This window comes from Gastrolobium bilobum, unplaced genomic scaffold (assembly GCF_033153095.1).
Source record: "Gastrolobium bilobum isolate Gb01-03AN ecotype WA unplaced genomic scaffold, APGP_CSIRO_Gbil_v1 utg63326, whole genome shotgun sequence".
Classification (NCBI taxonomy): Eukaryota; Viridiplantae; Streptophyta; class Magnoliopsida; order Fabales; family Fabaceae; genus Gastrolobium; species Gastrolobium bilobum.
The window spans coordinates 41,787-63,479 of NW_026896059.1; the positions used below are offsets into that span (position 1 = coordinate 41,787).

General features: G+C 33.3%; 2 protein-coding genes across 4 annotated transcripts in view; one reads left to right on the forward strand and one right to left on the reverse strand.

Annotated features, from left to right (window-relative positions):
- The window catches only part of LOC133297534 (DNA ligase 4), a 44,740-nt gene extending 36,634 nt beyond the window's left edge, over positions 1–8,106 (forward strand). The window contains exons 25-26 of the mRNA XM_061496701.1: positions 6,483–6,638; positions 7,214–8,106. Of these exons, the coding sequence (XP_061352685.1) occupies positions 6,483–6,638; positions 7,214–7,949 (892 nt within the window). The 3' untranslated portion in view covers positions 7,950–8,106. The remainder of the gene's footprint in view (positions 1–6,482; positions 6,639–7,213) is intronic.
- Positions 8,107–11,988: 3,882 nt separating this feature from the next.
- LOC133297536 (transcription factor bHLH35) lies at positions 11,989–20,265 on the reverse strand. Of its 3 annotated transcripts, XM_061496706.1 has the most exons (6): positions 20,036–20,265; positions 19,753–19,915; positions 19,469–19,589; positions 19,359–19,411; positions 18,287–18,457; positions 11,989–12,369 (listed from the first exon to the last, which is right to left on the reverse strand). In XM_061496706.1, exons 1-6 carry the CDS (start codon positions 20,107–20,109, stop codon positions 12,280–12,282), a joined length of 672 nt encoding a protein of 223 aa, XP_061352690.1. In that variant the 5' UTR covers positions 20,110–20,265; the 3' UTR covers positions 11,989–12,279. The 3 variants fall into 3 exon arrangements, with proteins under 3 accessions (XP_061352690.1, XP_061352689.1, XP_061352687.1); XM_061496705.1 differs by having other exon boundaries at positions 11,990–12,369; positions 18,278–18,457; positions 19,359–19,589; XM_061496703.1 differs by having other exon boundaries at positions 11,995–12,369; positions 19,359–19,589.
- Positions 20,266–21,693: the final 1,428 nt, after the last annotated feature.

A 21,693-nucleotide genomic window follows, 5' to 3' on the forward strand; every position in this document is an offset into this window, starting at 1 on the left:
TGGAATAATTTGACCGACCGCCTCTCCCACAACCGCGTCCTCTTCCACGCCAATTCTGTTGGTTTGATTGCCCTTTCTCCTCATAATACCCTTCTTGACCGCGACCTCTACCACCGCGACCACTTCCTCGACCTCCACGGGCACACCCTCTACCTCTAAAGTTTTGAGAATAGAGTGTCTTTTCGTCTTTGATTGCTGCCTTGGTTTGAAATGCTTGCTCGAGTTTCTCCTCCTCCTTCTTCTTCTTGCGTTGTTCGTGTGCCTCGAGAGAACCAGCGAGCTCGTCAACCGTGAGCGTTGCTAGGTCCTTTGACTCTTCTATGGCACATACGACATTCTCGAAGTTGTCGGTTAATGACCTCAAAATCTTCTCCACAACTCGCGCATCGGTTAATGCTTCTCCGTTTCGGTTGAGTTGGTTCACCGCGGTTTGAACACGCGTGATGTAGTCAGAGACACCTTCCGACTCCTTCATCTTCATGCCTTCCAACTCGCCGCGAAGAGTTTCAAGGCGGACTTGTTTAACTCGATCTGCTCCTTTGTATACCTTTGCCAAAATGTCCCACGCTTCTTTTGAAGTTGTCGCACTCGCAATCTTCTCAAAGCCCGACTTGTCAACAACTCGGAACAACATGTACAAAGCCGCCTTATCTTTCGATCGCGTCTCTTTCAACGCCTTGTTTTGAGCTGTCGTATACCCTGCGGTAGTTGCCAGTTCTTCGAAACCTTCTTGGACGACCTCCCAACCATCTTGAGACCCGAGAAGAGCTTTCATTTGGATGCTCCAATTCTCGTAGTTCGCCTTCGTAAGTTGGGGTAGCGGCACATTACCGGTCATACTCTCCATTGGCTCTGGTACCAATTTGTTTGGAGAAGAGTAAAAACAAAGAATTTTTACTAAGGTAGAAGTCGTAACTTTTACATTCAAACAATAGATTTTTAAATTACAAAACTTGTAACTCTACAATAAAGACACTTAACACCACAATAAACTCACATAACTTCAGAAACTTAAAAACATAAAACTGACATTTAACGTTTGCTGAATTAAACCCATTAAAAACTAAACTGACTGCTGAATTAAACTCATTAAAAATTAAACTGACAAATATCTCCACATTTAATGTTTATTCAACAGATACCACTTTGATATGTTGAAATTTTAAAGATTTAGATATAGAGAGAGGAAATCGAATACTCAGAATAATAAAATTAATTGATATTGTTGTGAAGGATGTGTTGTGATATGATGTGATACCATAACAAGAAGCACTGGTCCTTTTATTAATATTAGACTCCAAATTCTAATCAAATAATGAAACAGAACGTAAAATATAAAGAAATAGGGAAAATATTCGTAAGAGATCTATTGAAAAGAAGTTTTTGTATATTGATATTGAATAAATTACATGAGTGAGTATTTATACAAGAAAGAATCGCTAAGAATGACTAAGCGATGACTAATCAATCCTATCACAATCCTAATCACAATCAATTCTAATCAATCACAATTAATCCTAATCAATCATAATCAATCATAATCAATCCTAATTAATAGGAAATAAAAACGGAAACATGTTTGAATTCTAATTTTCTACACTCCCCCTCAAGTTGGGAGGTAAATATTGATCATTCCCAACTTGCCAATCAAGTCTTCGAATGCTGGACGGTGTAGGCCCTTGGTAAGGACATCTGTCGTTTGCTCTTTGGTTGGAACATATATCAAATGCACACTTCCATCATCTAATTTTTCTTTGATGAAGTGACGATCAACTTCCACGTGCTTTGTTCGATCATGATGCACAGGATTTTGAGCAATGCTAACAGCTGTCTTGTTGTCACAATATAGTTTTATTGGTAGGGAATATGAAATCTTCAACTCTTGAAGAAGTCTTCTCAACCAGATTCCTTCACAAACTCCATGAGCTAAAGCTCGAAATTCTGCTTCAGCACTACTTCTTGCAACCACTGTTTGCTTTTTGCTTCTCCAAGTAACAAGATTTCCCCACACATAGGTGCAATAGCCTGAGGTAGATCTTCTGTCTACTGATGAGCCTGCCCAATCTGCATCAGTGTAGATTTCAATTGTCCTTTTATACCCCTTTTTAAAGAATAATCCTCTTCCTGGAGTATTCTTGAGGTATCTAAGCACCCTATAGACTGCACTAAGATGCTTCTCCTTGGGTGAGTGCATGAATTGACTAATCATACTCACCGCAAAGGCAATGTCAGGACGCGTATGAGATAAGTAGATTAGTTTACCAACCAATCGCTGATATTGTTCTTTATCCACCTCATTTCCATCTTCAATACCTAACTTGGTATTAGGTTCCACAGGTGTCTCAGCAGGTTTACACCCTAACATTCCTGTTTCCAACAAAAGATCTAGAACATATTTCTTTTGTGTTAGAGTGATACCTGTTTTGCTCCTAGCAACTTCCATACCAAGGAAATATTTGAGAGTGCCAAGGTCTTTGAGTTCAAATTGAGCTGCTAGAAATTTCTTCAAGGTGTTCAATTCCTCAATATCATCACCTGTAAGAATTATATCATCTACATATACAATAAGAATAGCAATTTTACCATCCTTAGAGTGTTTGTGGAAGAGAGTATGATCAGTCTGTGCTTGAATGAAGCCTCTTCTTTTGACTGCTTGTGTGAATTTGTCGAACCATTCTCTGGGAGACTGTTTCAATCCATATAGAGACTTTTTTAGTTTACACACTGATCCATTTCCCTTTTCAAAACCAGGTGGAGGATCCATATAGACTTCTTCATGTAAGTCACCATTTAGGAATGCATTCTTCACATCTAACTGTTGCAGAGACCAATCTAGATTGGCAGCAAGAGATAAGAGAACTCGGATGGTATTGACTTTAGCAACCGGAGCAAAAGTCTCATGATAATCTATCCCATGAGTCTGAGTGAAACCCTTTGCAACCAATCTTGCCTTGTATCTGTTGATGCTATTATCTGCATTGAATTTTATTGTAAACACCCATTTGCATCCTACTGCCTTTTTTCCTTTGGGTAGGGTCACTATCTCCCAAGTTCCATTTCTTTCTAAAGCATTCATTTCTTCAAAGACAGCATCCCTCCATTTTTTATCATTGAGAGCCTCATGTATATTTCTCGGTATCTTTGTACTATCCAACATAGTATTGAAAGCACGAAACCCTGGGGACAACTTTCCATATGAAATATGATTAGAAATAGGATGAGTAGTACAAGATCGAGTACCTTTTCTGAGAGCAATGGGCAAGTGTAGATCATTTTCACCATGACACTCAAGTATTGGGGTGCTGGAACTAGAACATGGTTCAGAATCCTGGCAATGTAGAGGCTCTGGGTTATTCACACTTTGAGGAGGCTTTCGCCTGCTATAGACTTGTCCCCATTTTGAGGAGGCTCCTGATGGTGAGGATTCTGTAGCTCCCCCTGTTTCTAAAAGTAGAGGTAATACTGTGGCATTAATAGGTTCCCATGACTGATCTTCATCTACTCCTATAGACTCCCCCTGAAGAGAAGTCGAGGGGAAGAAAGGGTCATTCTCAGAAAAAGTGACATCCATAGAGACAAAGACCTTACGAAGAGAGGGTGAATAACACTTATAGCCACGTTGAGTAGGAGAATAACCAATAAAGACACACTGGAGAGACTTAGGATCAAGCTTAGACCGTTGATGGGAGGGAATATGGACAAATACAACACAACCAAATAACTTGAGAGGTAAGGAGGAGACACCTCGGAAGGAAGGGAAGATACGAACAAGACTAGAAAGAGGAGACTGAAATTTCAGAATGCGAGATGGCATTCGATTTATCAGATACGAGGCAGTGAGAACTGCCTCTCCCCAAAGATATTTAGGAACACTCGTGGTAAACATAAGAGCCCGAGCTACTTCAAGGAGATGTCGGTTTTTTCTTTCCGCAACTCCGTTTTGTTGGGGTGTGTCAGGACACGAGCTTTGGTGAAGGATGCCATGTTGGGAAAGATATTCTCCAAGAATAGAGTTAAAATACTCTTTGCCATTATCTGTACGAAGAATTTGTATAGCAACTTGGAATTGGGTTTGAACCATGGCATGAAATTTTTTAAACACGGATGCAGCATCGGACTTATCCTTTAGAAGATATACCCAACAAACTCGAGAATGGTCATCAATGAAGGTAATGAACCATCGAGTACCTGAAATATTTTTAACACGGGCTGGACCCCATATGTCGCTATGAATTAAGGAAAATGGGGAAGAGTCATGGTGAACTTTAGAAGGATAATGAGCACGAGTATGCTTGGCAAGTTGACAAATATCACAAGAAAACAAACTTGGACTTTTATTAATAAATAAGTTTGGCAACAACTTCTGAAGATAAATAAAATTTGGATGGCCTAGCCTACGATGCCACAACATAACATCATTACATGAATCAAAAGGAAACATAGAGTTTTTTTCTACGAAAACAGCTTCATGAGTCACATCCTCCTCAAAGTAGTAAAGTCCACCATCCTCTCTAGCACTGCCAATCATCCTCTCCGAGTCCTGTTCCTGAAAAACACAACCATGTGGAAAGAATTTAGCAAAGCAATGCAACTCAGAGGTGAGCTTGCTAATGGAAATGAGATTACAAGTCAGAGAAGGAACATAAAGAACTGATGTCAAAGTAATCAGCTCAGAAAGTTTAATGGTGCCGTGTCCCGCAATCTGGGAAAAACTGCCATCGGCGATCTTGACCCGAGAAGGTTCAGAATATGGAGTGTATGAACAAAACAAGCCAAGATTACCTGTCATATGATCAGAGGCTCCAGAATCAAGGATCCAATGATTTTGACTATCAACATGGAAAGTTGTACCTTGCTGGACCACATGACTAGTGGCCTTAGGAGGTTGCTCGTGGTAATAAAAAGAGTGTTTTGAGGAAGCCATGAATAAAAAGAGAAGGGTTGACCGTTGATGAAAAATCAAGTTTTGTAAACTTTTGATCTGACCTCTGGAACAGGAAGGGGAGAAGCCGGCGAGAAGGTCTGTGCAAGTCGCGACGGAAAAAAAAAACGTCTGGAAGGCGGCGCGTGGTGGCGCGTGCAGCGGCTGACGGCGATGGGTCCAGCGGCGGTCGACTCGTCGGATCCTTCTGAGTCGAATGGTCACCTCACTTTTTTGATCGGAGGTCAGTAAACTAGGTTTCTGTGTTGGACAGATTCAAGGCAGTGTTTAGGAGGTGTTTGACGGTGATGGAAGTGTTTGGATGGTTATTTCAGATTTGAATTAGGGTAGGAACGAACCCGCTCTGATACCATATTGAAAAGAAGTTTTTGTATATTGATATTGAATAAATTACATGAGTGAGTATTTATACAAGAAAGAATCGCTAAGAATGACTAAGCGATGACTAATCAATCCTATCACAATCCTAATCACAATCAATTCTAATCAATCACAATTAATCCTAATCAATCATAATCAATCCTAATCAATCATAATCAATCCTAATTAATAGGAAATAAAAACGGAAACATGTTTGAATTCTAATTTTCTACAAGATCTATAAGATACTCTAAATTATTCTGAAGATACAATCAAGATATTATATGATATTTTTCATGCATTCTAGCTTCAGGGAAACAAATGAGGAGTAAATCAAACCTATAATTTGTCACATATCTTCCCTATGGTTTGTCCTATCATAATCTATGTAATAAAAGGAAAAACAAATCTATAATAGTTACAACAACTGTTGCTCCAGAAAAATAGTCACCAAGGGATTGAGTGCTATGCAAATGAGGGATTGAGTGCTATGCATATGCGGGATTGGGCAGGCTCATTAGAAGGCACAAAGATAACAACTGGGTATTGCACAAAGTTTGTGAAATGTCATGACTTGGAGAAGCAAGAAATAAATTGTTGTAAGTAGTGCTGAGGAAGAGCTTTGCTCATGGAGTTTGTTAACTAATTTGGGTAAATAGGTAGTTAGAAGGACCCATTTATTCCACTTGAAGGTCCTACGAAAATATACAATGTCAGCAAATCAGCTATTAGTATAATCCTAGGATTGACAGAAATTTCATGAAATCAGAAATTGAAAATGGAACTTTGAGCCTACATTATGTGTCAACCAAGTCAAAATAAGCTGATATGTTTACAAAAGCCTTGCTGAAGTCCCACATGGATTTCGATGTTAGGAAGCTACATGGATTTGGATGTTAGGAAGCTGGGAGTGATGGACATTTATTCACCTTCTTTAGAGCGAACATAAGATCCTGAATTAAAATCCCAAGGATTAAGGGATTGGATTAATCCTGAAATTATGGAATTATTAGCTTTTTTTTGGTAGTTTTCTGTCTGTTGGCTGAAGTTTAGGAGTAGTTATCCCTTTTTAATTCCTTTTTCCTCTCCTGACAGCTTGCTATTATAGTGTATATATTCTAACCTTCTATTCTGAATGAAAATAACATAATTTCCCGTTCCTCTGTTTTCAACTATGTAGTTTCACTTCCGTAGAGAGAAAAATTCTCCGAAGCAAGAGGTTGCATATTGTTAAATCCCAGTGGTTAGAAGATTGTTTGGACAGTAGCCGAAGACTACCAGAAGACACTTATTGCTTGAAGCCCATTGGAATAGAAGAATCAACTGCTGAAGATTGGTAAGTTTATGCATAAGCAGTATTTGCAATCTGACTCGTGGAAGACTATATATATATATATATATATTTTTTTTCCTCACACGTACTATTGTGAGGAGTATAATATTGAAACTATTCATGTGTCTTTATTTCACAACTTATGTTTTTCGGAGAATTGGTTGTATGACATGGTATAAGAGTATCAATGACTATGTTATCCTGCCTACTTGAGCATCTATGATTAATGCATGTCTACTTGTAACAATTTTCTCATCTATGACAAGTCTTAGTGATACCAAAGAAAAAACAGGAATGACAAACTCAGCTGAGTTTGTCATTCCTGTTTTTTCTTTGGTATCACTAAGACTTGACTTTTCTTAACAAGTATAGGCTAATGAAATTTTTTCCACGGCTAGTATATCTCTGCTAAAAATATTGTTTATAGTCCTCTGGTGTTTGAGATGATACACCAGGCGGCAAATGCAAATTTAATGGTATTAGTTATGATAAAATGGAGGAATCCTTACAAGAAATGTGCACTTGTATTCTATCTATATTTTTCTATGCATTTGATGGTTTTTTGCTATCTGTTTTAGTGAACATGACTTGGCGTTAGAGGCTCATCTGGGTGGAGAAAATGTAGAAGACCAAAATATATCTTTCTCTGACAAGGGAAGTAAACAGAGAAGTGCAAAATCTACTCCTGAAGATCTGGCTTTGGTGTCCCAAGAGAAGGGTGGCCAAAGGAAAAGAGGAAGACCTGCAGGTGGTGGTACCAAAAAGGTGAAAATAGCTGGCAACCAAGCTCGAAGAGCACGAGCACAGATTGTGAAAAAGCGTGCTAAAATATGTGAATATGAATCAGATGAAAGTGATTCTCGTGACAAAAAACCGTATGAACAGGACATTGACACTAGAGAAGGAAGTCCTTATTTTAACAAGAAACATTCAGAACTCCAGGATACTGAGAAACGCTCAAATGTCCCAGTTAAGGAAACAGCAGAAAGTTCTGAACATCACAAGGCAATCAAGCAAGAGGATTTGAAGGACAGTGAACATGAAAGTATGTTTGTCCCCGAAATTGAAATGACTGATAGGCACAATGACCAAAACACGCAGGTGACTGAGAAACTTGAAATTTTGGCTGATCCAGTGCAAGCGATGTTATTTAACATGATTCCTAGCCTTGCCCCGAAGAAAGTTGAGCAAACTATGAATCGTGATATTGGAGAAGAGAAGCTACCAGATATCTCCAATGCAGAGCCTTCAACTACAAAGAAAAAGAAAGTTAGCTATAAGGATGTTGCTGGCGAGCTGCTCAAGGATTGGTAGAGTATCGTCTTACATATGTATTACAAAGTTCTGAATATATATGGGCCAAAAGTTCCTTATCAAACTAGTTGTTATGCAAAGTTCGACAAAGTTGGCTAATTTAGAAGAGTAATGTTATATCTTCCTAACAATTTTTTCTAATATTTTCCTGATTAATTACCACAGAAAATAATGAATGAAAAAGTAAAAGTATGTTTTTGGAACTAAAAAGTATTTAATTTTTATTAATAATTAAGAATTATTATAAGGATTTAAAATTAGCCATGGTAGATTACATCTCGAGTGTATGTACCATTTTTGTAGTATATTGTTTTTTTAGTAAATAATGATGGCTATTTTTGTAATATTTTAATATGATTGGTTCAGCAGCAACTCGTTCGAGTAGCTATGCCTTTCGAAATATTATATGTAGTCACAATTTTGGTTATGGTATGCTGGTCCGGCCGTTAAAGAATTTTGGTGATTATGTGTAGTGATTTAGTTAATATTTAAAGATAATATTATGGCCTTGTTTGAATACTGTTTTTAAAAATAGTTTTTTTATTTATTTTCAGAATAAAAAAATAAAATAATTTGTTTGATAAGGTCTGTTTTGTAAAAATAGTTTTAAAATTTGTAATTAATTTTTTGTTTTTAGAATCAAATTTAGAGAATTTGTCTGATTTGTTTTGTTTTGTGTTTTAATTTTTCTTTAAAAAAAAACACAAAAAATATATATTTTATTAAGGAAAAAGTGTGTTCTTTTAAAAGAAAAATTTAGGTCTTTTTAAGATAAAGATAGATATAAAGAGGTGTGAGTTCCACTGAAAAAATAAAAACAAAAAAAAGTGTGGGTCTCACTTCTATGTCTATTTCTCTCTTAAAAGAATCTAAATTTATATCCTTTATGGAATATACACTTTTTTCTTTTATTAATTATTTTACCAAATAATTTTAAGAAAAAAAAGCGCAAAATACAATCAAACATTGTCTGTGAATGTTGTCAGAATTGCTCATATTTGTTATGGTTATGAAGAGGCAAAGGAAACTTCTTGTTCAATTATCCAAATTTTTGAAATAAGAACTACATGGAAAATGATAAGTACAGTTTACATGGAAAATGATAAGTACTAAACAGTAATGATGATGTTGCACGTTTTCCATGTGTATCTTACTGACAGTTTTAAAAAAATTGGATTACGGGTGTAGTTTTGGCTGTAATGATGGCATATTTTGGTGTAACTAGTTATTCCTTACCTTGGGATCAAATTGGCTATTGGGAAATAAAAATTGTAATAGGTGTACGCGAAGCTGTTCTTGTAATAGGATCGTCTTTGGTAGACTTAATAGGTGAAAATGCTAGTGTGGGACAATTTACCTTATCTTATTTTTATAGTTTACATACTTTTGTATTACCTCTTCTTACTTTCGTATTTATGTTAATACACTTTCCAATGATAAGTAAGCAAGGCATTTATGGTCCTTTATAGATTATTTATAAACAATATGAATCATTTATCATTTGCGCGTTACTATCGTATTTGGAAAGACTTTGTTGAGATGATATTTTTTATTGAACAATTTACCTTGAAATGATATTAATAGAAGCTATTGTTAGGAAAGACTTTGTTGAGTCCTATATCTAATAGCATTAAATGTTAAACTTAATGCAGATGAGATGGTATTTTTTATTGAATAATTTGCGCGTTACTATCTTATTCAGGGTGAATAACCCTTTGTTCCTAATTAAAATAAATATTATCACTTTATTGTATTTTTAAATTATTTAAAAATCTTAATCTTTTATCAAAATTATACATTAATCTGCACATCTTTGACTATTGATCGGACAAGTTACTTGAGTACATGGACCTTGTACTCGAGAAACTATCGTGTGACTCAGTTATTCGAGTACAAGGTATGTACTCGAGTAACTCATGCCTAGAAGCCTATAACAGTGGATTTCAACATATAAAATCTCACTCGTTTATCATCTTTAATGGACTAATGTCATGTACATATATTAATCGACTAATGTCATGTACACATATTCATGGACTTGAGATAAGTGTTTGTGGGTTCAAAATAATTAAGAACAATCCTCATATAATTCTCTTTATATTCTAAAACGATGTAAATTTCAAAAGGGCATGACTTTTGGCTCGGGTATTCGAATCGAGCGTTCTTTTTTTTTGTGTAACTTTTCAAGAATGCCAAAGTAAATGGACATAAAACTTTAAGAAAAATGTCACGCGAACATAAATATATATATATATAAAACTTAATTTAGTAAGTTTAGTTTCGGGTATAAAGAATTTGAATGGAAATTGTCCTTAATTATTTTGGACCCTCGAACACACACACAGAGAGGAAACTAATACAACAAGAACTTAGGCCAAGGCCTAAGAAAAAACACGGATCATCCGAGGAGAGGTTACCCCTTGGATATCTTTCCTAACAACCTCCATGCAAGGAGGGGGAACATTCGTAAGGGTGTGTAAATCCCAGTCTAAATGAGAGGCCAAAGACGCTAGAAAATCCGCTATTGCATTCCCTTATCTGTGAATGTGAGTTACTTTAACCTCCCAACCTCGGTTCAGGATACTACGGATTCTATTCACTAGGGAGTAGAGGTAATGTTGATGAGGACATCCCTCCTTAACTAAGTGTATGGCCGTTTCAGAGTCTCCTTCCAATCAAACCCTATGAAATCCCTTTTCCTAAGCAACTTGAAGGCCTCACATCATACCGCAAAGCTCAGCCTTCAACGAATTGCCCACACCCAGAGATTTGTAGTCCACATATGTATATGAGGACATCTTGAATGGATGAGGATTGTCCTCAATTGAAAAGGATCCACAAACACTCATCTTAAGACTATTTATACATGTACAAGACATTAAAACTTGATTTGAATAAAAAATATTCGTGAATCCAAATTTTAGTTGCTTATTGCCAATTAGCCATCATCTACTCGATTAACTGAGGCCAGTTTCTCGATTAAATCATTTACTCGAGTAACTAGCCTAATGACTCAAGTAGATGACGGTCAACATGATCAAATAGGGATAGATTAGTGTACAATTTTAGAAGAGGGCAAAATGTTAACAAAAACAAGGGCAAAAGGGTCAATCAACCTCGTATTTATGTTATAGTCGATATTAACTACTTACGCCCAAATTATGGTGTATGTTTTTGTAGATATAGGTATATAGCAAGATTCTTTCTAATTTTATTGAGCTTAGTGTTACTCTAGTCTTGAGATAAAAAAAATTATTTCCTCCAACTCAAAATGACATCATTTTAAGATTTGCGAAAAAATAATTATAAAATAATTCATGTTGCTAGATAGAAATAGTTTTTTTAAAATAATTTGTATTTTTTTTTAATCGCAAAACAACATCATTTTGAGTTATAAAAAATAATTTTATATGAAGAAACACTTTTCGCAACTTATAATTATTTTGTGAGCTCTTATTATAAACAAATATATATTATTATTATTTTTAGAAATATTTCAATCAGTTCATTACTTCATGACTAATTTGATTTGTGACGATTTCAGAATCAAGACGGTAAATCCCTCTCAAATATGGTATTGTATTGGGGAGGATAATATATATTACTTCTAGAAGCAGGACATGGAATATAATATATAATCCGTCAAAGAAATTTTAGAATTTGGACCTCCAACCTATTACTAAGCCACATTATACGGGCACATAGTGGATTTGAACCTGGTTTGCCGACCTTTCACTTAATAATAGCGATAACTTGTACCAAAAAATTAAAATAATAGTGACAACTGAAATATTCATTTAAAGCATCACTAGCTAATCTATTAGTTTCAAGGTATAGGATAGCTAAAATGAGGTGTCTTTATTATTTAAAAGGTGGGAGACTAATCTCTAGTTAAACATTAACTTAGTTCTAATTATAACCATTTTAGAAAACTTCAAATCTTGTGCTATAAGAAAAATGGGATTATGTTACACACTACATTAGAAAAGTAACAAAAGGTATTAGAAAACAAAAAGATAATATATCCACGATGATATGAAATGTACTTTCATTATATTATAGGAATAACATTTGGATACGCCAACGACATTGGGGGATGAAAAAGGGGGAAACTTGCAAACATTCCCAAATAACAAAGTTGAAGACTCTTCACTGATGAGAACATTGAGTGGAAAGAAAAAAAGGAGGTAACGAAACCAAATAGCACGTAATGACGAGAAAACTCCTATATATCAAGACCAGAAAGCTATGGTTTTTGAACCTTCTACTCATAAAACTAGTGACCCGAAAATGATAACCCCCAATGTATATATATATATTATTTTATTCATCAAATGCTCATAGGGCTTAGAGGATCATTAAGAGCTGCAATGGCTGTCTGAATCTTTATCTGCAAATCATCTTTCTCTTCTTCATTTGCCTGAAACACAAAACGCACAGGCTAATAATATATATATATACCTAGTACCTCTCAGATTGTTATTGGCTGCATTTGCAAATCTTGTTCTGAACACATCATGAATATGAACGTGGTTCACATGATGATAATATATATTTTGTTTTATATTAATATTTCTAACATATCTCCTTATGTAAGAGTTTTGAGGTTACTATCAAGCATGTGAATCAACTGGTAAGAGATTGTTTCAGTTTAACTAATGATCTTCCTTTTGAGTTCCTAGGAACGAATTGTGTTAAAAACTTGGTAAAGATAACTTTGTCACTTTTATGGTCCTACTGGATTCGAATTAGACTAATCAAGATACATAAATTGATGGATAATATCCACACAAAAAACAAAAGTCTTTGACCTTAAAGAGTAATCAATGCACAATGCACATGCCTATCCATCTATGTTAAATAACTCTAAATATTAATAACGAAGAGGATCAAACTTGTATCAACTTAATAAGTGAGACAATCAATCTAACATATATATAAGGGGAGAGATTATACTTATCACATTAATTTTTCTTACCACTAATTTTGGTATCGTTAGATTAAAATCAAATCAATAGTTCTAACCTGATGTCATTTTATAACTGTTAATTTGATTTTGATCTAACAATAACAAAATTGATGGTAAGAGGTGATACAAAAATGGTAAATATAACTTAATCCTATATATATTAATAAATATTTTTATTGATATTTATTATCTAAATAATAAATGTAATTACCATGTTGGGACTATAATTCATTGATTGGATAATAATGAATAATAACCACATTAATATTTTTTTTTTTTGAGTTTCCTCAAAGTATATATCCTCCGGCCGACAATAAAAAACTAATCCTTTCGAGACGTAGAGATCACCGAAGTGAGTTTTGTCTTTACCAACAAAGTATTTTTTTATACACACAGCCAGTGATTAAACCTCTGTCAGCATGTTTGAGGGACCCAACCATCTATCAACTGTACCGTGCTTGTTGGTAAGCACATTAATATTTTTATATCAATATCTCTAACACAATCCATTTAATAAAATATATATACACAGTTTGGGCATTTTGTGGTTGTTTTAAACTTGCATTTATAATTTTTGTATAGAAAGATTATGTACAAAATATATAACTGAGAGGAAAGTAAAGAGTATCGTACAACACAAGATAGTTGAAAGCTTAGCTTCTAAACAATAATAATAATGCGTTTGAAATTTTATGCTCTTAGAGTTTTTGGTCTTCACACCTGTACAACTAAATCGGTTAAAGTAATTCTTGGTTTAGTAGACACAGCCACGTCAACTCGATTATTTTAGAAAACAATTGCATCCGAACTATATATATATTAGAATTGTTTATTAGAAAGACAAATAATCCGCTACTTCTTTTTAATATTTCTTAAGCATCCCTGTCTATGGTAAGTTATGAATATTTATTGTCTTCTAGTTATATTTAATGGACTATTAAATATTAATTATGCAATCATTAATCGACAAATAGTTTTTCCAGTTGATATTAGTCAATAAATACTTGCTAACTTATTTTTATCATACACATCAGAGGATTGTGGCAAATCTCATATATAATAAATATAATGATAAAAACAACACACAATCAACTTGAGGAATTAAAAAAATGGACAAAAGAAAAGTTCTAAATTAAAAAAATACATTTTATAAATGATCACACCACAAATCCGAATGCGGCACGTTCTAGAAAGCTTCAACTTTTATTTCTTGTCGCTAATGGCATATTTAGCATAAAGAAACTTTCTTGGTATGGTTGATACTTGATTTTCAATAAGCAAAACCTCATTAATGTGTTTGTTATAAGTTTATTATTTATTATAGGTGGACAAGTTTGTTCCATCCCTCCAAAATTAATAAGAACTGATATCAAAGAAAGAACATATAATTAGGTTATTCACTGAGACTATATTATAGAAAGAAAAAAAAAAACTGCTATTAAATGCAATTTTCCTTTCAATTGAGTCAATGGATAAAAAACCCAGTAGTCGTCAAAAAATTTCTTTCTTAGTAATGAAAAATGAATTTTCCTTTGAAATAGAAATGTAATATATCAAATTAAATCAAAATATTTTCAAAGGAGGAGAATTTTCTACTATCATTCTCAGGGTATCAGACAGCAAAAGCAATAATATTTAGTGATAAATCTTTAATTAAGTATCCCACTTATTTAAATATAAATACAACAAAATAATTTTTATATTTATATTTTAACTAAATTAGTATATAACTAAATTCAATAAAATACAACAAAATTATTAAACTATAGTACTCTCATAAAAATAAAACGCCTTCATAAAAACAAAATACAAAAATCTCCAATACAAGAGGGTATGGTATAAAATTTTCCAATAAATTTGAACTTATGCGCCTGAAAAGAATAGTCTTGAGAATAAACATATTTCATTTTTCTTAAAAATAAAATAATGTTCTAAAATAGCACTGTTTCACCAAATTTTTGCCCTAAAGCTTGAAATAACGTTTAGACGTTGTAACTAGGGGTAACAAAACGGATCGACCCGCCCCAACCCGCCGCTAACCTGTCAAAAGTGGATTGGCCCGTCCCGTCCCACCTTTTGAATTTGGGTTGAAATTCCCAACCCGTCCTGTTTTATGGTGGGTTGTCGGGTCAACCCGCTTAAAAAATAAAAAATAAATTATATTTTTTTAATATTATAATATTACTTATTTTCATATCACATTTTTCTTAGTTTTTTTTCAATCTTAAGTCTAAATGTATGCTAATATTAAGTCAGATATTCTTTACAAACTTGTTTTTATCTCCATACATAAATTACCTTTGTCATAAATAAAGTTTTTCTTCTATATTTTTTTTAGAAAGTACTAAGATAACAAAAAATTAGATATCACAAAAGCTTAAAAATAAATAAAAAGCTAACTAATAGTAAAAATAAAAAATAAAAAAATTGACCCCACGGGCCAACCCGCCGCCAACCCATTTTGACCCGCCGCCGCCAACCCGCTCCATTTTGACGGATTGGTGGGTTGACCCGTCGGGTTTAACTCATATTACCACCTCTAGTTGTAACACAAAAAAGGAGAGAGAACAAGAGAAACTTCACAACCTAGCTGTTTGAACACTCCAAAAAATTAAAAACAAAGCTAGCAATCTTGAAAACCATTATACAATTCAAATACCAGATCATATGAATTTATCGTTTTCCCATTTTTTATCGTTTAAATTTTTTATTTTCAATTAAATATCAAACACGCTCCCTCACCAAAAAAATAAATAAACTATATGTATTTGGTGAATGAAGATGTATATATATATATATATATATATATATATATATATATATATATATAGGCAGGATCTATTGACACCGGTGTCAAATTTAAAATTTGACACCTCATGTGAAAATCGTTAGATCAAAAAAGATCAATGATGTCACATGCTTACAAATCAGAGTCGTTGATCTTTTTTGATCTAACGGCTCTCAGATGAGGTGTCAAACTTCAAATTTGACACCGGTATCAAAGGATCATACCTCATATATATATATATATATATATATATATATATATATATATATATATATATATATATATATAGGTAAGATCATTTGTCACCGGTGTCAAATTTCAATTTTTGACACCTCATCTCAGAGTCGTTAGATCAAAAAAGATCAATGGTGTCACATGCTTGCAAATCAGTGTCCTTTATTTATTTTGTTGGAACGGGTTTGAGATGGGGTGTCAAAGGATCCTACCTCATATATATATATATATATATATATATATATATATATATATATATATATATATATATATATATATATATATATATATATATCATACGACAGTTGTATGATATTTAATTGGTATGTTTTAGGATAGGGATTGGTCAGAGTGGGAATTAGAAAGAAGCTAGACGACAATTCGTTTGAGTAGACTGAAAATAATAATTGGGCTACCACGCTGTCAAGGATTTATAGTGCGTGGACCTATGAGTGATAAAGTCTCTGCGGTGGAAAGTTGGCATAATATGCAAAATTGTTAACCAATAATAATAAAGAACAAGAAAAATAACAAGAACGTGCGTGAATGTGAAACTGCATCACGCGGTGGCACATGGTCAGAGACACGCCGAGGAACCCCTTCTTCTGAAATTGAAGAATGAGAAACACGTTTTCAAATCTGTGTCTATAATCTTACTTTATTCCAATGACATCAAAAAAAAATTTGTTTTGTCCCCTTTGATGATACAAGGTATGACGTATAAAATTTGTCTACCAAAATGGATTTGAGCGAGAGAATTGAGGAGCATGCTAAATGTGGTTTTTCAGTGGCCAAATCAAGTATGGTTAATAGTAATAGATGATTGGGAATTAAATCATATAGAGACTTTCCAAATACAGTGTACAAAACAACCATGGTTGTTGCGTTACGTTGCCATCCAATCCACTTTGTTGAATGAGGCTTATCTATTCATCGAACATTAGAGAATATAGTGTTTGGAATTTTTGGGGATAAAGGGGCCCTATGGTTTTTTATTTTCCTCACTGTTTCCCTGAATCTATACATGAAATTGAACAAAAGATTTACGAAGTATTATTTCGTTTCTTCTTTTTTATATATAAAAATTTAGATTAGGTAAAGCACGACGACTCCATAAGGCACGATAAGAACGGATGGAAGGTTCGACAACTCTTATTGACATTTATGAAGTATCATTAATTAAAAAAGATATGTTAGTATGAAGAAGTGGTCTAGAAATATTATATTAAGGGTGTTTTGTGTATTTTTCTTTTTCCATTAATATTTTTATATGATTTGTTTTTGTTTTTGTTTTTTTTTTGTTTCTAGGTTTTGAAATTTTTAAAAAGAAATCATGAAAACATTTCCTTGTTTTTATTATTTTCTTTACGAACATATAACAGAATGTAAATAATATGTATTTTTATAATTTATTTTGGGTCCTGTATTTTCTTATACTACTAAAAAAGTTCATTTTTTCGATGGATTTTTTCGTTGAAAATAATAAAAATTCTGTCAAAATTTAAGTTTTTGACAAAAATTTTACACTACTAGAAGAGTTCAGGCCAACGGCGGACCTACATATATGTGCCTATGTCTACAATTGCAAACATTAATTTTTGGTGACTACCCGTTCTTGGTGGTGACCAATATTCATATCCTAAGTGTTGCAGAATCAAAAAACCTCGTTGCAAAACAGGTATATCTCTCACATGGATTCACAATTCATTTAGTAATATATAAATCAATTTTTTTAAAATAAAATAGTAATATATTATTAAATAATAACTTAAGCCTCTGAACCCACCATTAAGTATGCACAATGCACACACAAATACAATTTTCTGAGTCCGTCAGTGGTTCAGTCATTAGGATATGACCATTTTTATTTTTATTTTTTTGACGGAAACAGACTAAGGGAGTAACAAAAAATCAGGCAATGCGACACTTAACTCTGGAGAGAAAGGACCTAACTATAATTAGTAAACATGTACATAGCTTTATAAACAGGCCATAAAAGAGGTGGAATCTACTTTAGTTCGAACTTTAAAGTATAATATTGATCCTCTTAAAAGTCAAGTATTCAGTAATGGGTGTTCCACACCTCCACTTTTGTTTAAAGTTGTCTATTAGTTTCCAAGCACGTAGGCCACTAATTCTAGCTGTAATTTTGTATTTTTGAAAATAATTTATCTGATACAAAGTTTTGATCATTTATTATTTGGGGAAAATTAAAAATTCAAAGCTGGCTGGATCTCCTATACCTACCAAAGGTAATTAAATAGGAATAAATGATGTTGGATTATTATATTATATAATACAAAGGACAGGGAAATTAAAAGGAGAAGATTGAAAGACAAGACTAACCTCAATGAAGACCGTTTTCAAAAGCCTTCCTGAAAACGAAGTGATATTAGCTGTAATGATCTTTAGCTTCAAAGATTCGAACACCTCGCACAGTTTTACCATTGTATCTGTCCTTTTGCTGCATGTCAGGCTCACAACAACAGTTTTCTCTCCCATGTATGTAACCCTGAGCTGCACCACCATATTCAAACACTCACAATTCATTATTCGATATTCACTTTAGAAATTCAAAGAAAATTTTATAATAACAATAATCCGGGTAATATATATTTATAGAAGAAAATTATATTTACAAACTTTTTTGTATACAAACTACACTATATTTAGAAAGTTTGTAAACAGACCCTTTCCCATATTTATAATATACATATTTATAATATAAAAGTTATTTTTTTTATCTCCATAGACTTTTCAAAAACTTATAGTCTGAAGTGCGGAGATTAAAAAAATATTTATATTATAATTAAGGGAAGGATATTGTAACAACCAAGTTGTGTTACTACCATGTTACTACCAATCAATCTTACCGTTAGATCGATTATGTTGATCCAACAGTTATATTTATTTCCATCTTTGTATGGTCATGATTTTCTAAATTTAACACTTTATATTTATTTTAACTTTGTATGATTATGATTTCTCATATTTAATGCTTTCACTTTAAATATGGGATATGAGGAATCATAACCATACAAAGATAGAAATAAATATAACCGTTGAATCAACATAATCGATTTAACGATGAGATTGATTGGTAGTAACAGATTGATAGTAACATGGTAGTAACACAACTTGATTGTTACAATATCCTTCCCCTTATAATTATATATTTCTCGAAAAGTTTATATCCTTTAAAATGACACACATTACACGACTACAATTTAAATTTTAATTATTAATTCTATTTGTATCTAATAAATATGTCAATTGTCAAATACAAACAAATCAATGAATAATCAAACGCCCAATGATGATGATAATAATAATAATAATAATATACACTACACGGCGACACCAATTTTATAGCATCAATAATACAAGAGAGAGAGAGAGAGAGTAGAGTGGGTTTTACCTCAAGGACTTCAATTGGGGAGTTTCTAGAAGTAACAGAATCATGTAGCTGCTCTGTTCTTTTCTTCTTGGACCTCAGAAGCAGAGGGAGTTCCTGCTCAAAGTCATAGCTTGGGTTCTTCTTCATCACCCCTGATTCAAGCTCCATTATCTCAGCTTGAATAGTCTTCTCTTGCTCATGCAAGTGCTGGATGTAATCAATGGCATCCTTAATAATCGAAGCCTTATCCATCTGTGAAATTTGTCACGCCATTCATCATTACAAAAACACTCATAAAAAAACAAAAAACATTATTAATTACATCATCATTTCTTCTAATTATATATGAGTACTTATACTCAATACAATTTATCAATTAAATTAATTAAAAGATGTGTTTTTTTTTTTTTTTTACCTTGCTAATGTTGGGGACCACCGATCTAAGAGCAAAAAGCCTTTCATTGAGCTTCTTCCTCCGGTTCCTCTCGGAGACAATGTTCTTAGACGCCGCCGATGAAGCGGCGCCGTCGGGTGAACTCGAATCATAGTAACCGGATAAGGCCTCATCCAATCCCCAGCTGCAATGACCCAAAAATTAAACAAAAACACCTTATGTCAATTAATATAATTAATAATATTTATTCTTAATTTCACTGAATTAAAACTATGGTTAGTTAATTAATTAGGTATTGAGTTACCTGTCAAGCTCTTGGGTTTGGAGGAACATGTTGGTCTCCCAGTAATTCTTGTACTCATCACCAATATTCTCCATGGCTATAGTAGTTGTTGAGGGAGACAAAGACTGAAGAGAAAGAAAAGCAAGTGCAGAGGGGAAGAGAATAATAATAATAATAATAATAATAATAGACGATATTGTGATGATGCTTTCTTGAAGCCAATTAAGTTCTATTTTCCTTTCCTCTTTTGCTTTTGCTTTGTTTTTTTTTTTTTTTTTGTTCCTTCACATTCGGGGACTTATATATAAGGGGAGAGGATGGCATTTAGTCACGTGTCCGAATAAATGGGTAAGGTTATGTTGTCTATATGGTCTAGTCTTCTCAGGACTCTGTTGTTTGTTGCTTCCCAGAAAGACCCTAACCGTTCAAACATTATGGTCTTAAAAGGATGTGTACGGATGAGTTTGTAACGCGTTATCTGGTATTTATTAATTTTTTTTTTTTTAACTCTAATTATAATTATTTATTAAGTATTCCCTTAAGGGTGTGTTTGGTACAAGAGAAAATTTTTGGTGACCGGGAATCATGATTAATGGGAATACAGTAGAAATTGAGTTTACTTGGAATCTTACGAAAGAGGTGTTTGGTTGGCCAAAATATTACCGGGAATATTGGGTAAAAATTACTGATTCCATATTTGGTTTAGAACGAAATATGACTTGGAATATGAGGTTATTTTACAAAAATAACCTGAAACTATTTTTACTTTTGTAATTGATAGATTGAGTCTAGATTTTTATGTGTATTGGGGTATTTTTGTCTCAAAATTTATTGTTATGATTTCCCTTTACTTGGTATTCTGATTGGTATTCCGAATTACCATATTATTTTTGGTAATCTGAATAGTGACTTTTCTTTATAAATCAAATTACCGGTAATCCTTGGATATTCGGGAATCGTAATTTATTCCTTCTACCAAACGTGGTAATTACATTTACCAAAGAAAGATTACCGGTAATCCTCTTCAAAAACTTGAAACAAACATCCCCTAATGGTAATGACGTTAGCAGTCCTGGTAATGAGACGCACGTTACAAAACGCACTTACCTATAAAAATAAGACGTTGCCAGAAAATCTGCACAAAATAAGCTTATGTTATCGAGGTAATGACTTCTTTATGCAAAAGAGGATACACAAAATTTATGGGCAAACCCTATTTCCTATTTAGTTTAGTAAACACTTATCGAGAAGTGTTTTCTTTCTTATGTTGTAATTTAATTAGTAATAGGTTTCATATTTATTTAGTAATAGCATGAGAAAAACTTCTTATATAATATGAGAAGTGTTTTTCACTTAATTTAAATATGATTTAAGGATAAAATGCTCTAACAATTTATTTACAATTCAAATTTTAAAACTTATATCATTATAGTTTGACTCCGTTTGAAGCGTGTGCAGCATATTTACTACCTCAGTCAATAGGGGATTTGGATGTTTTTTCATTTTACGAGCAGTAGTGGAGCTAGTGCTAAACATCAATTTCTATAAAAAAAAAAAAAAAAAAAGTCAATACTAACTGCAGAGGAAACTGCTATTCTTATACTTCTATAAATAAAAAGTCAATTATTTTTGAAAATCCAAAGCACTTACTGATTTCAACGTGGCTTTGTCATTGTTTA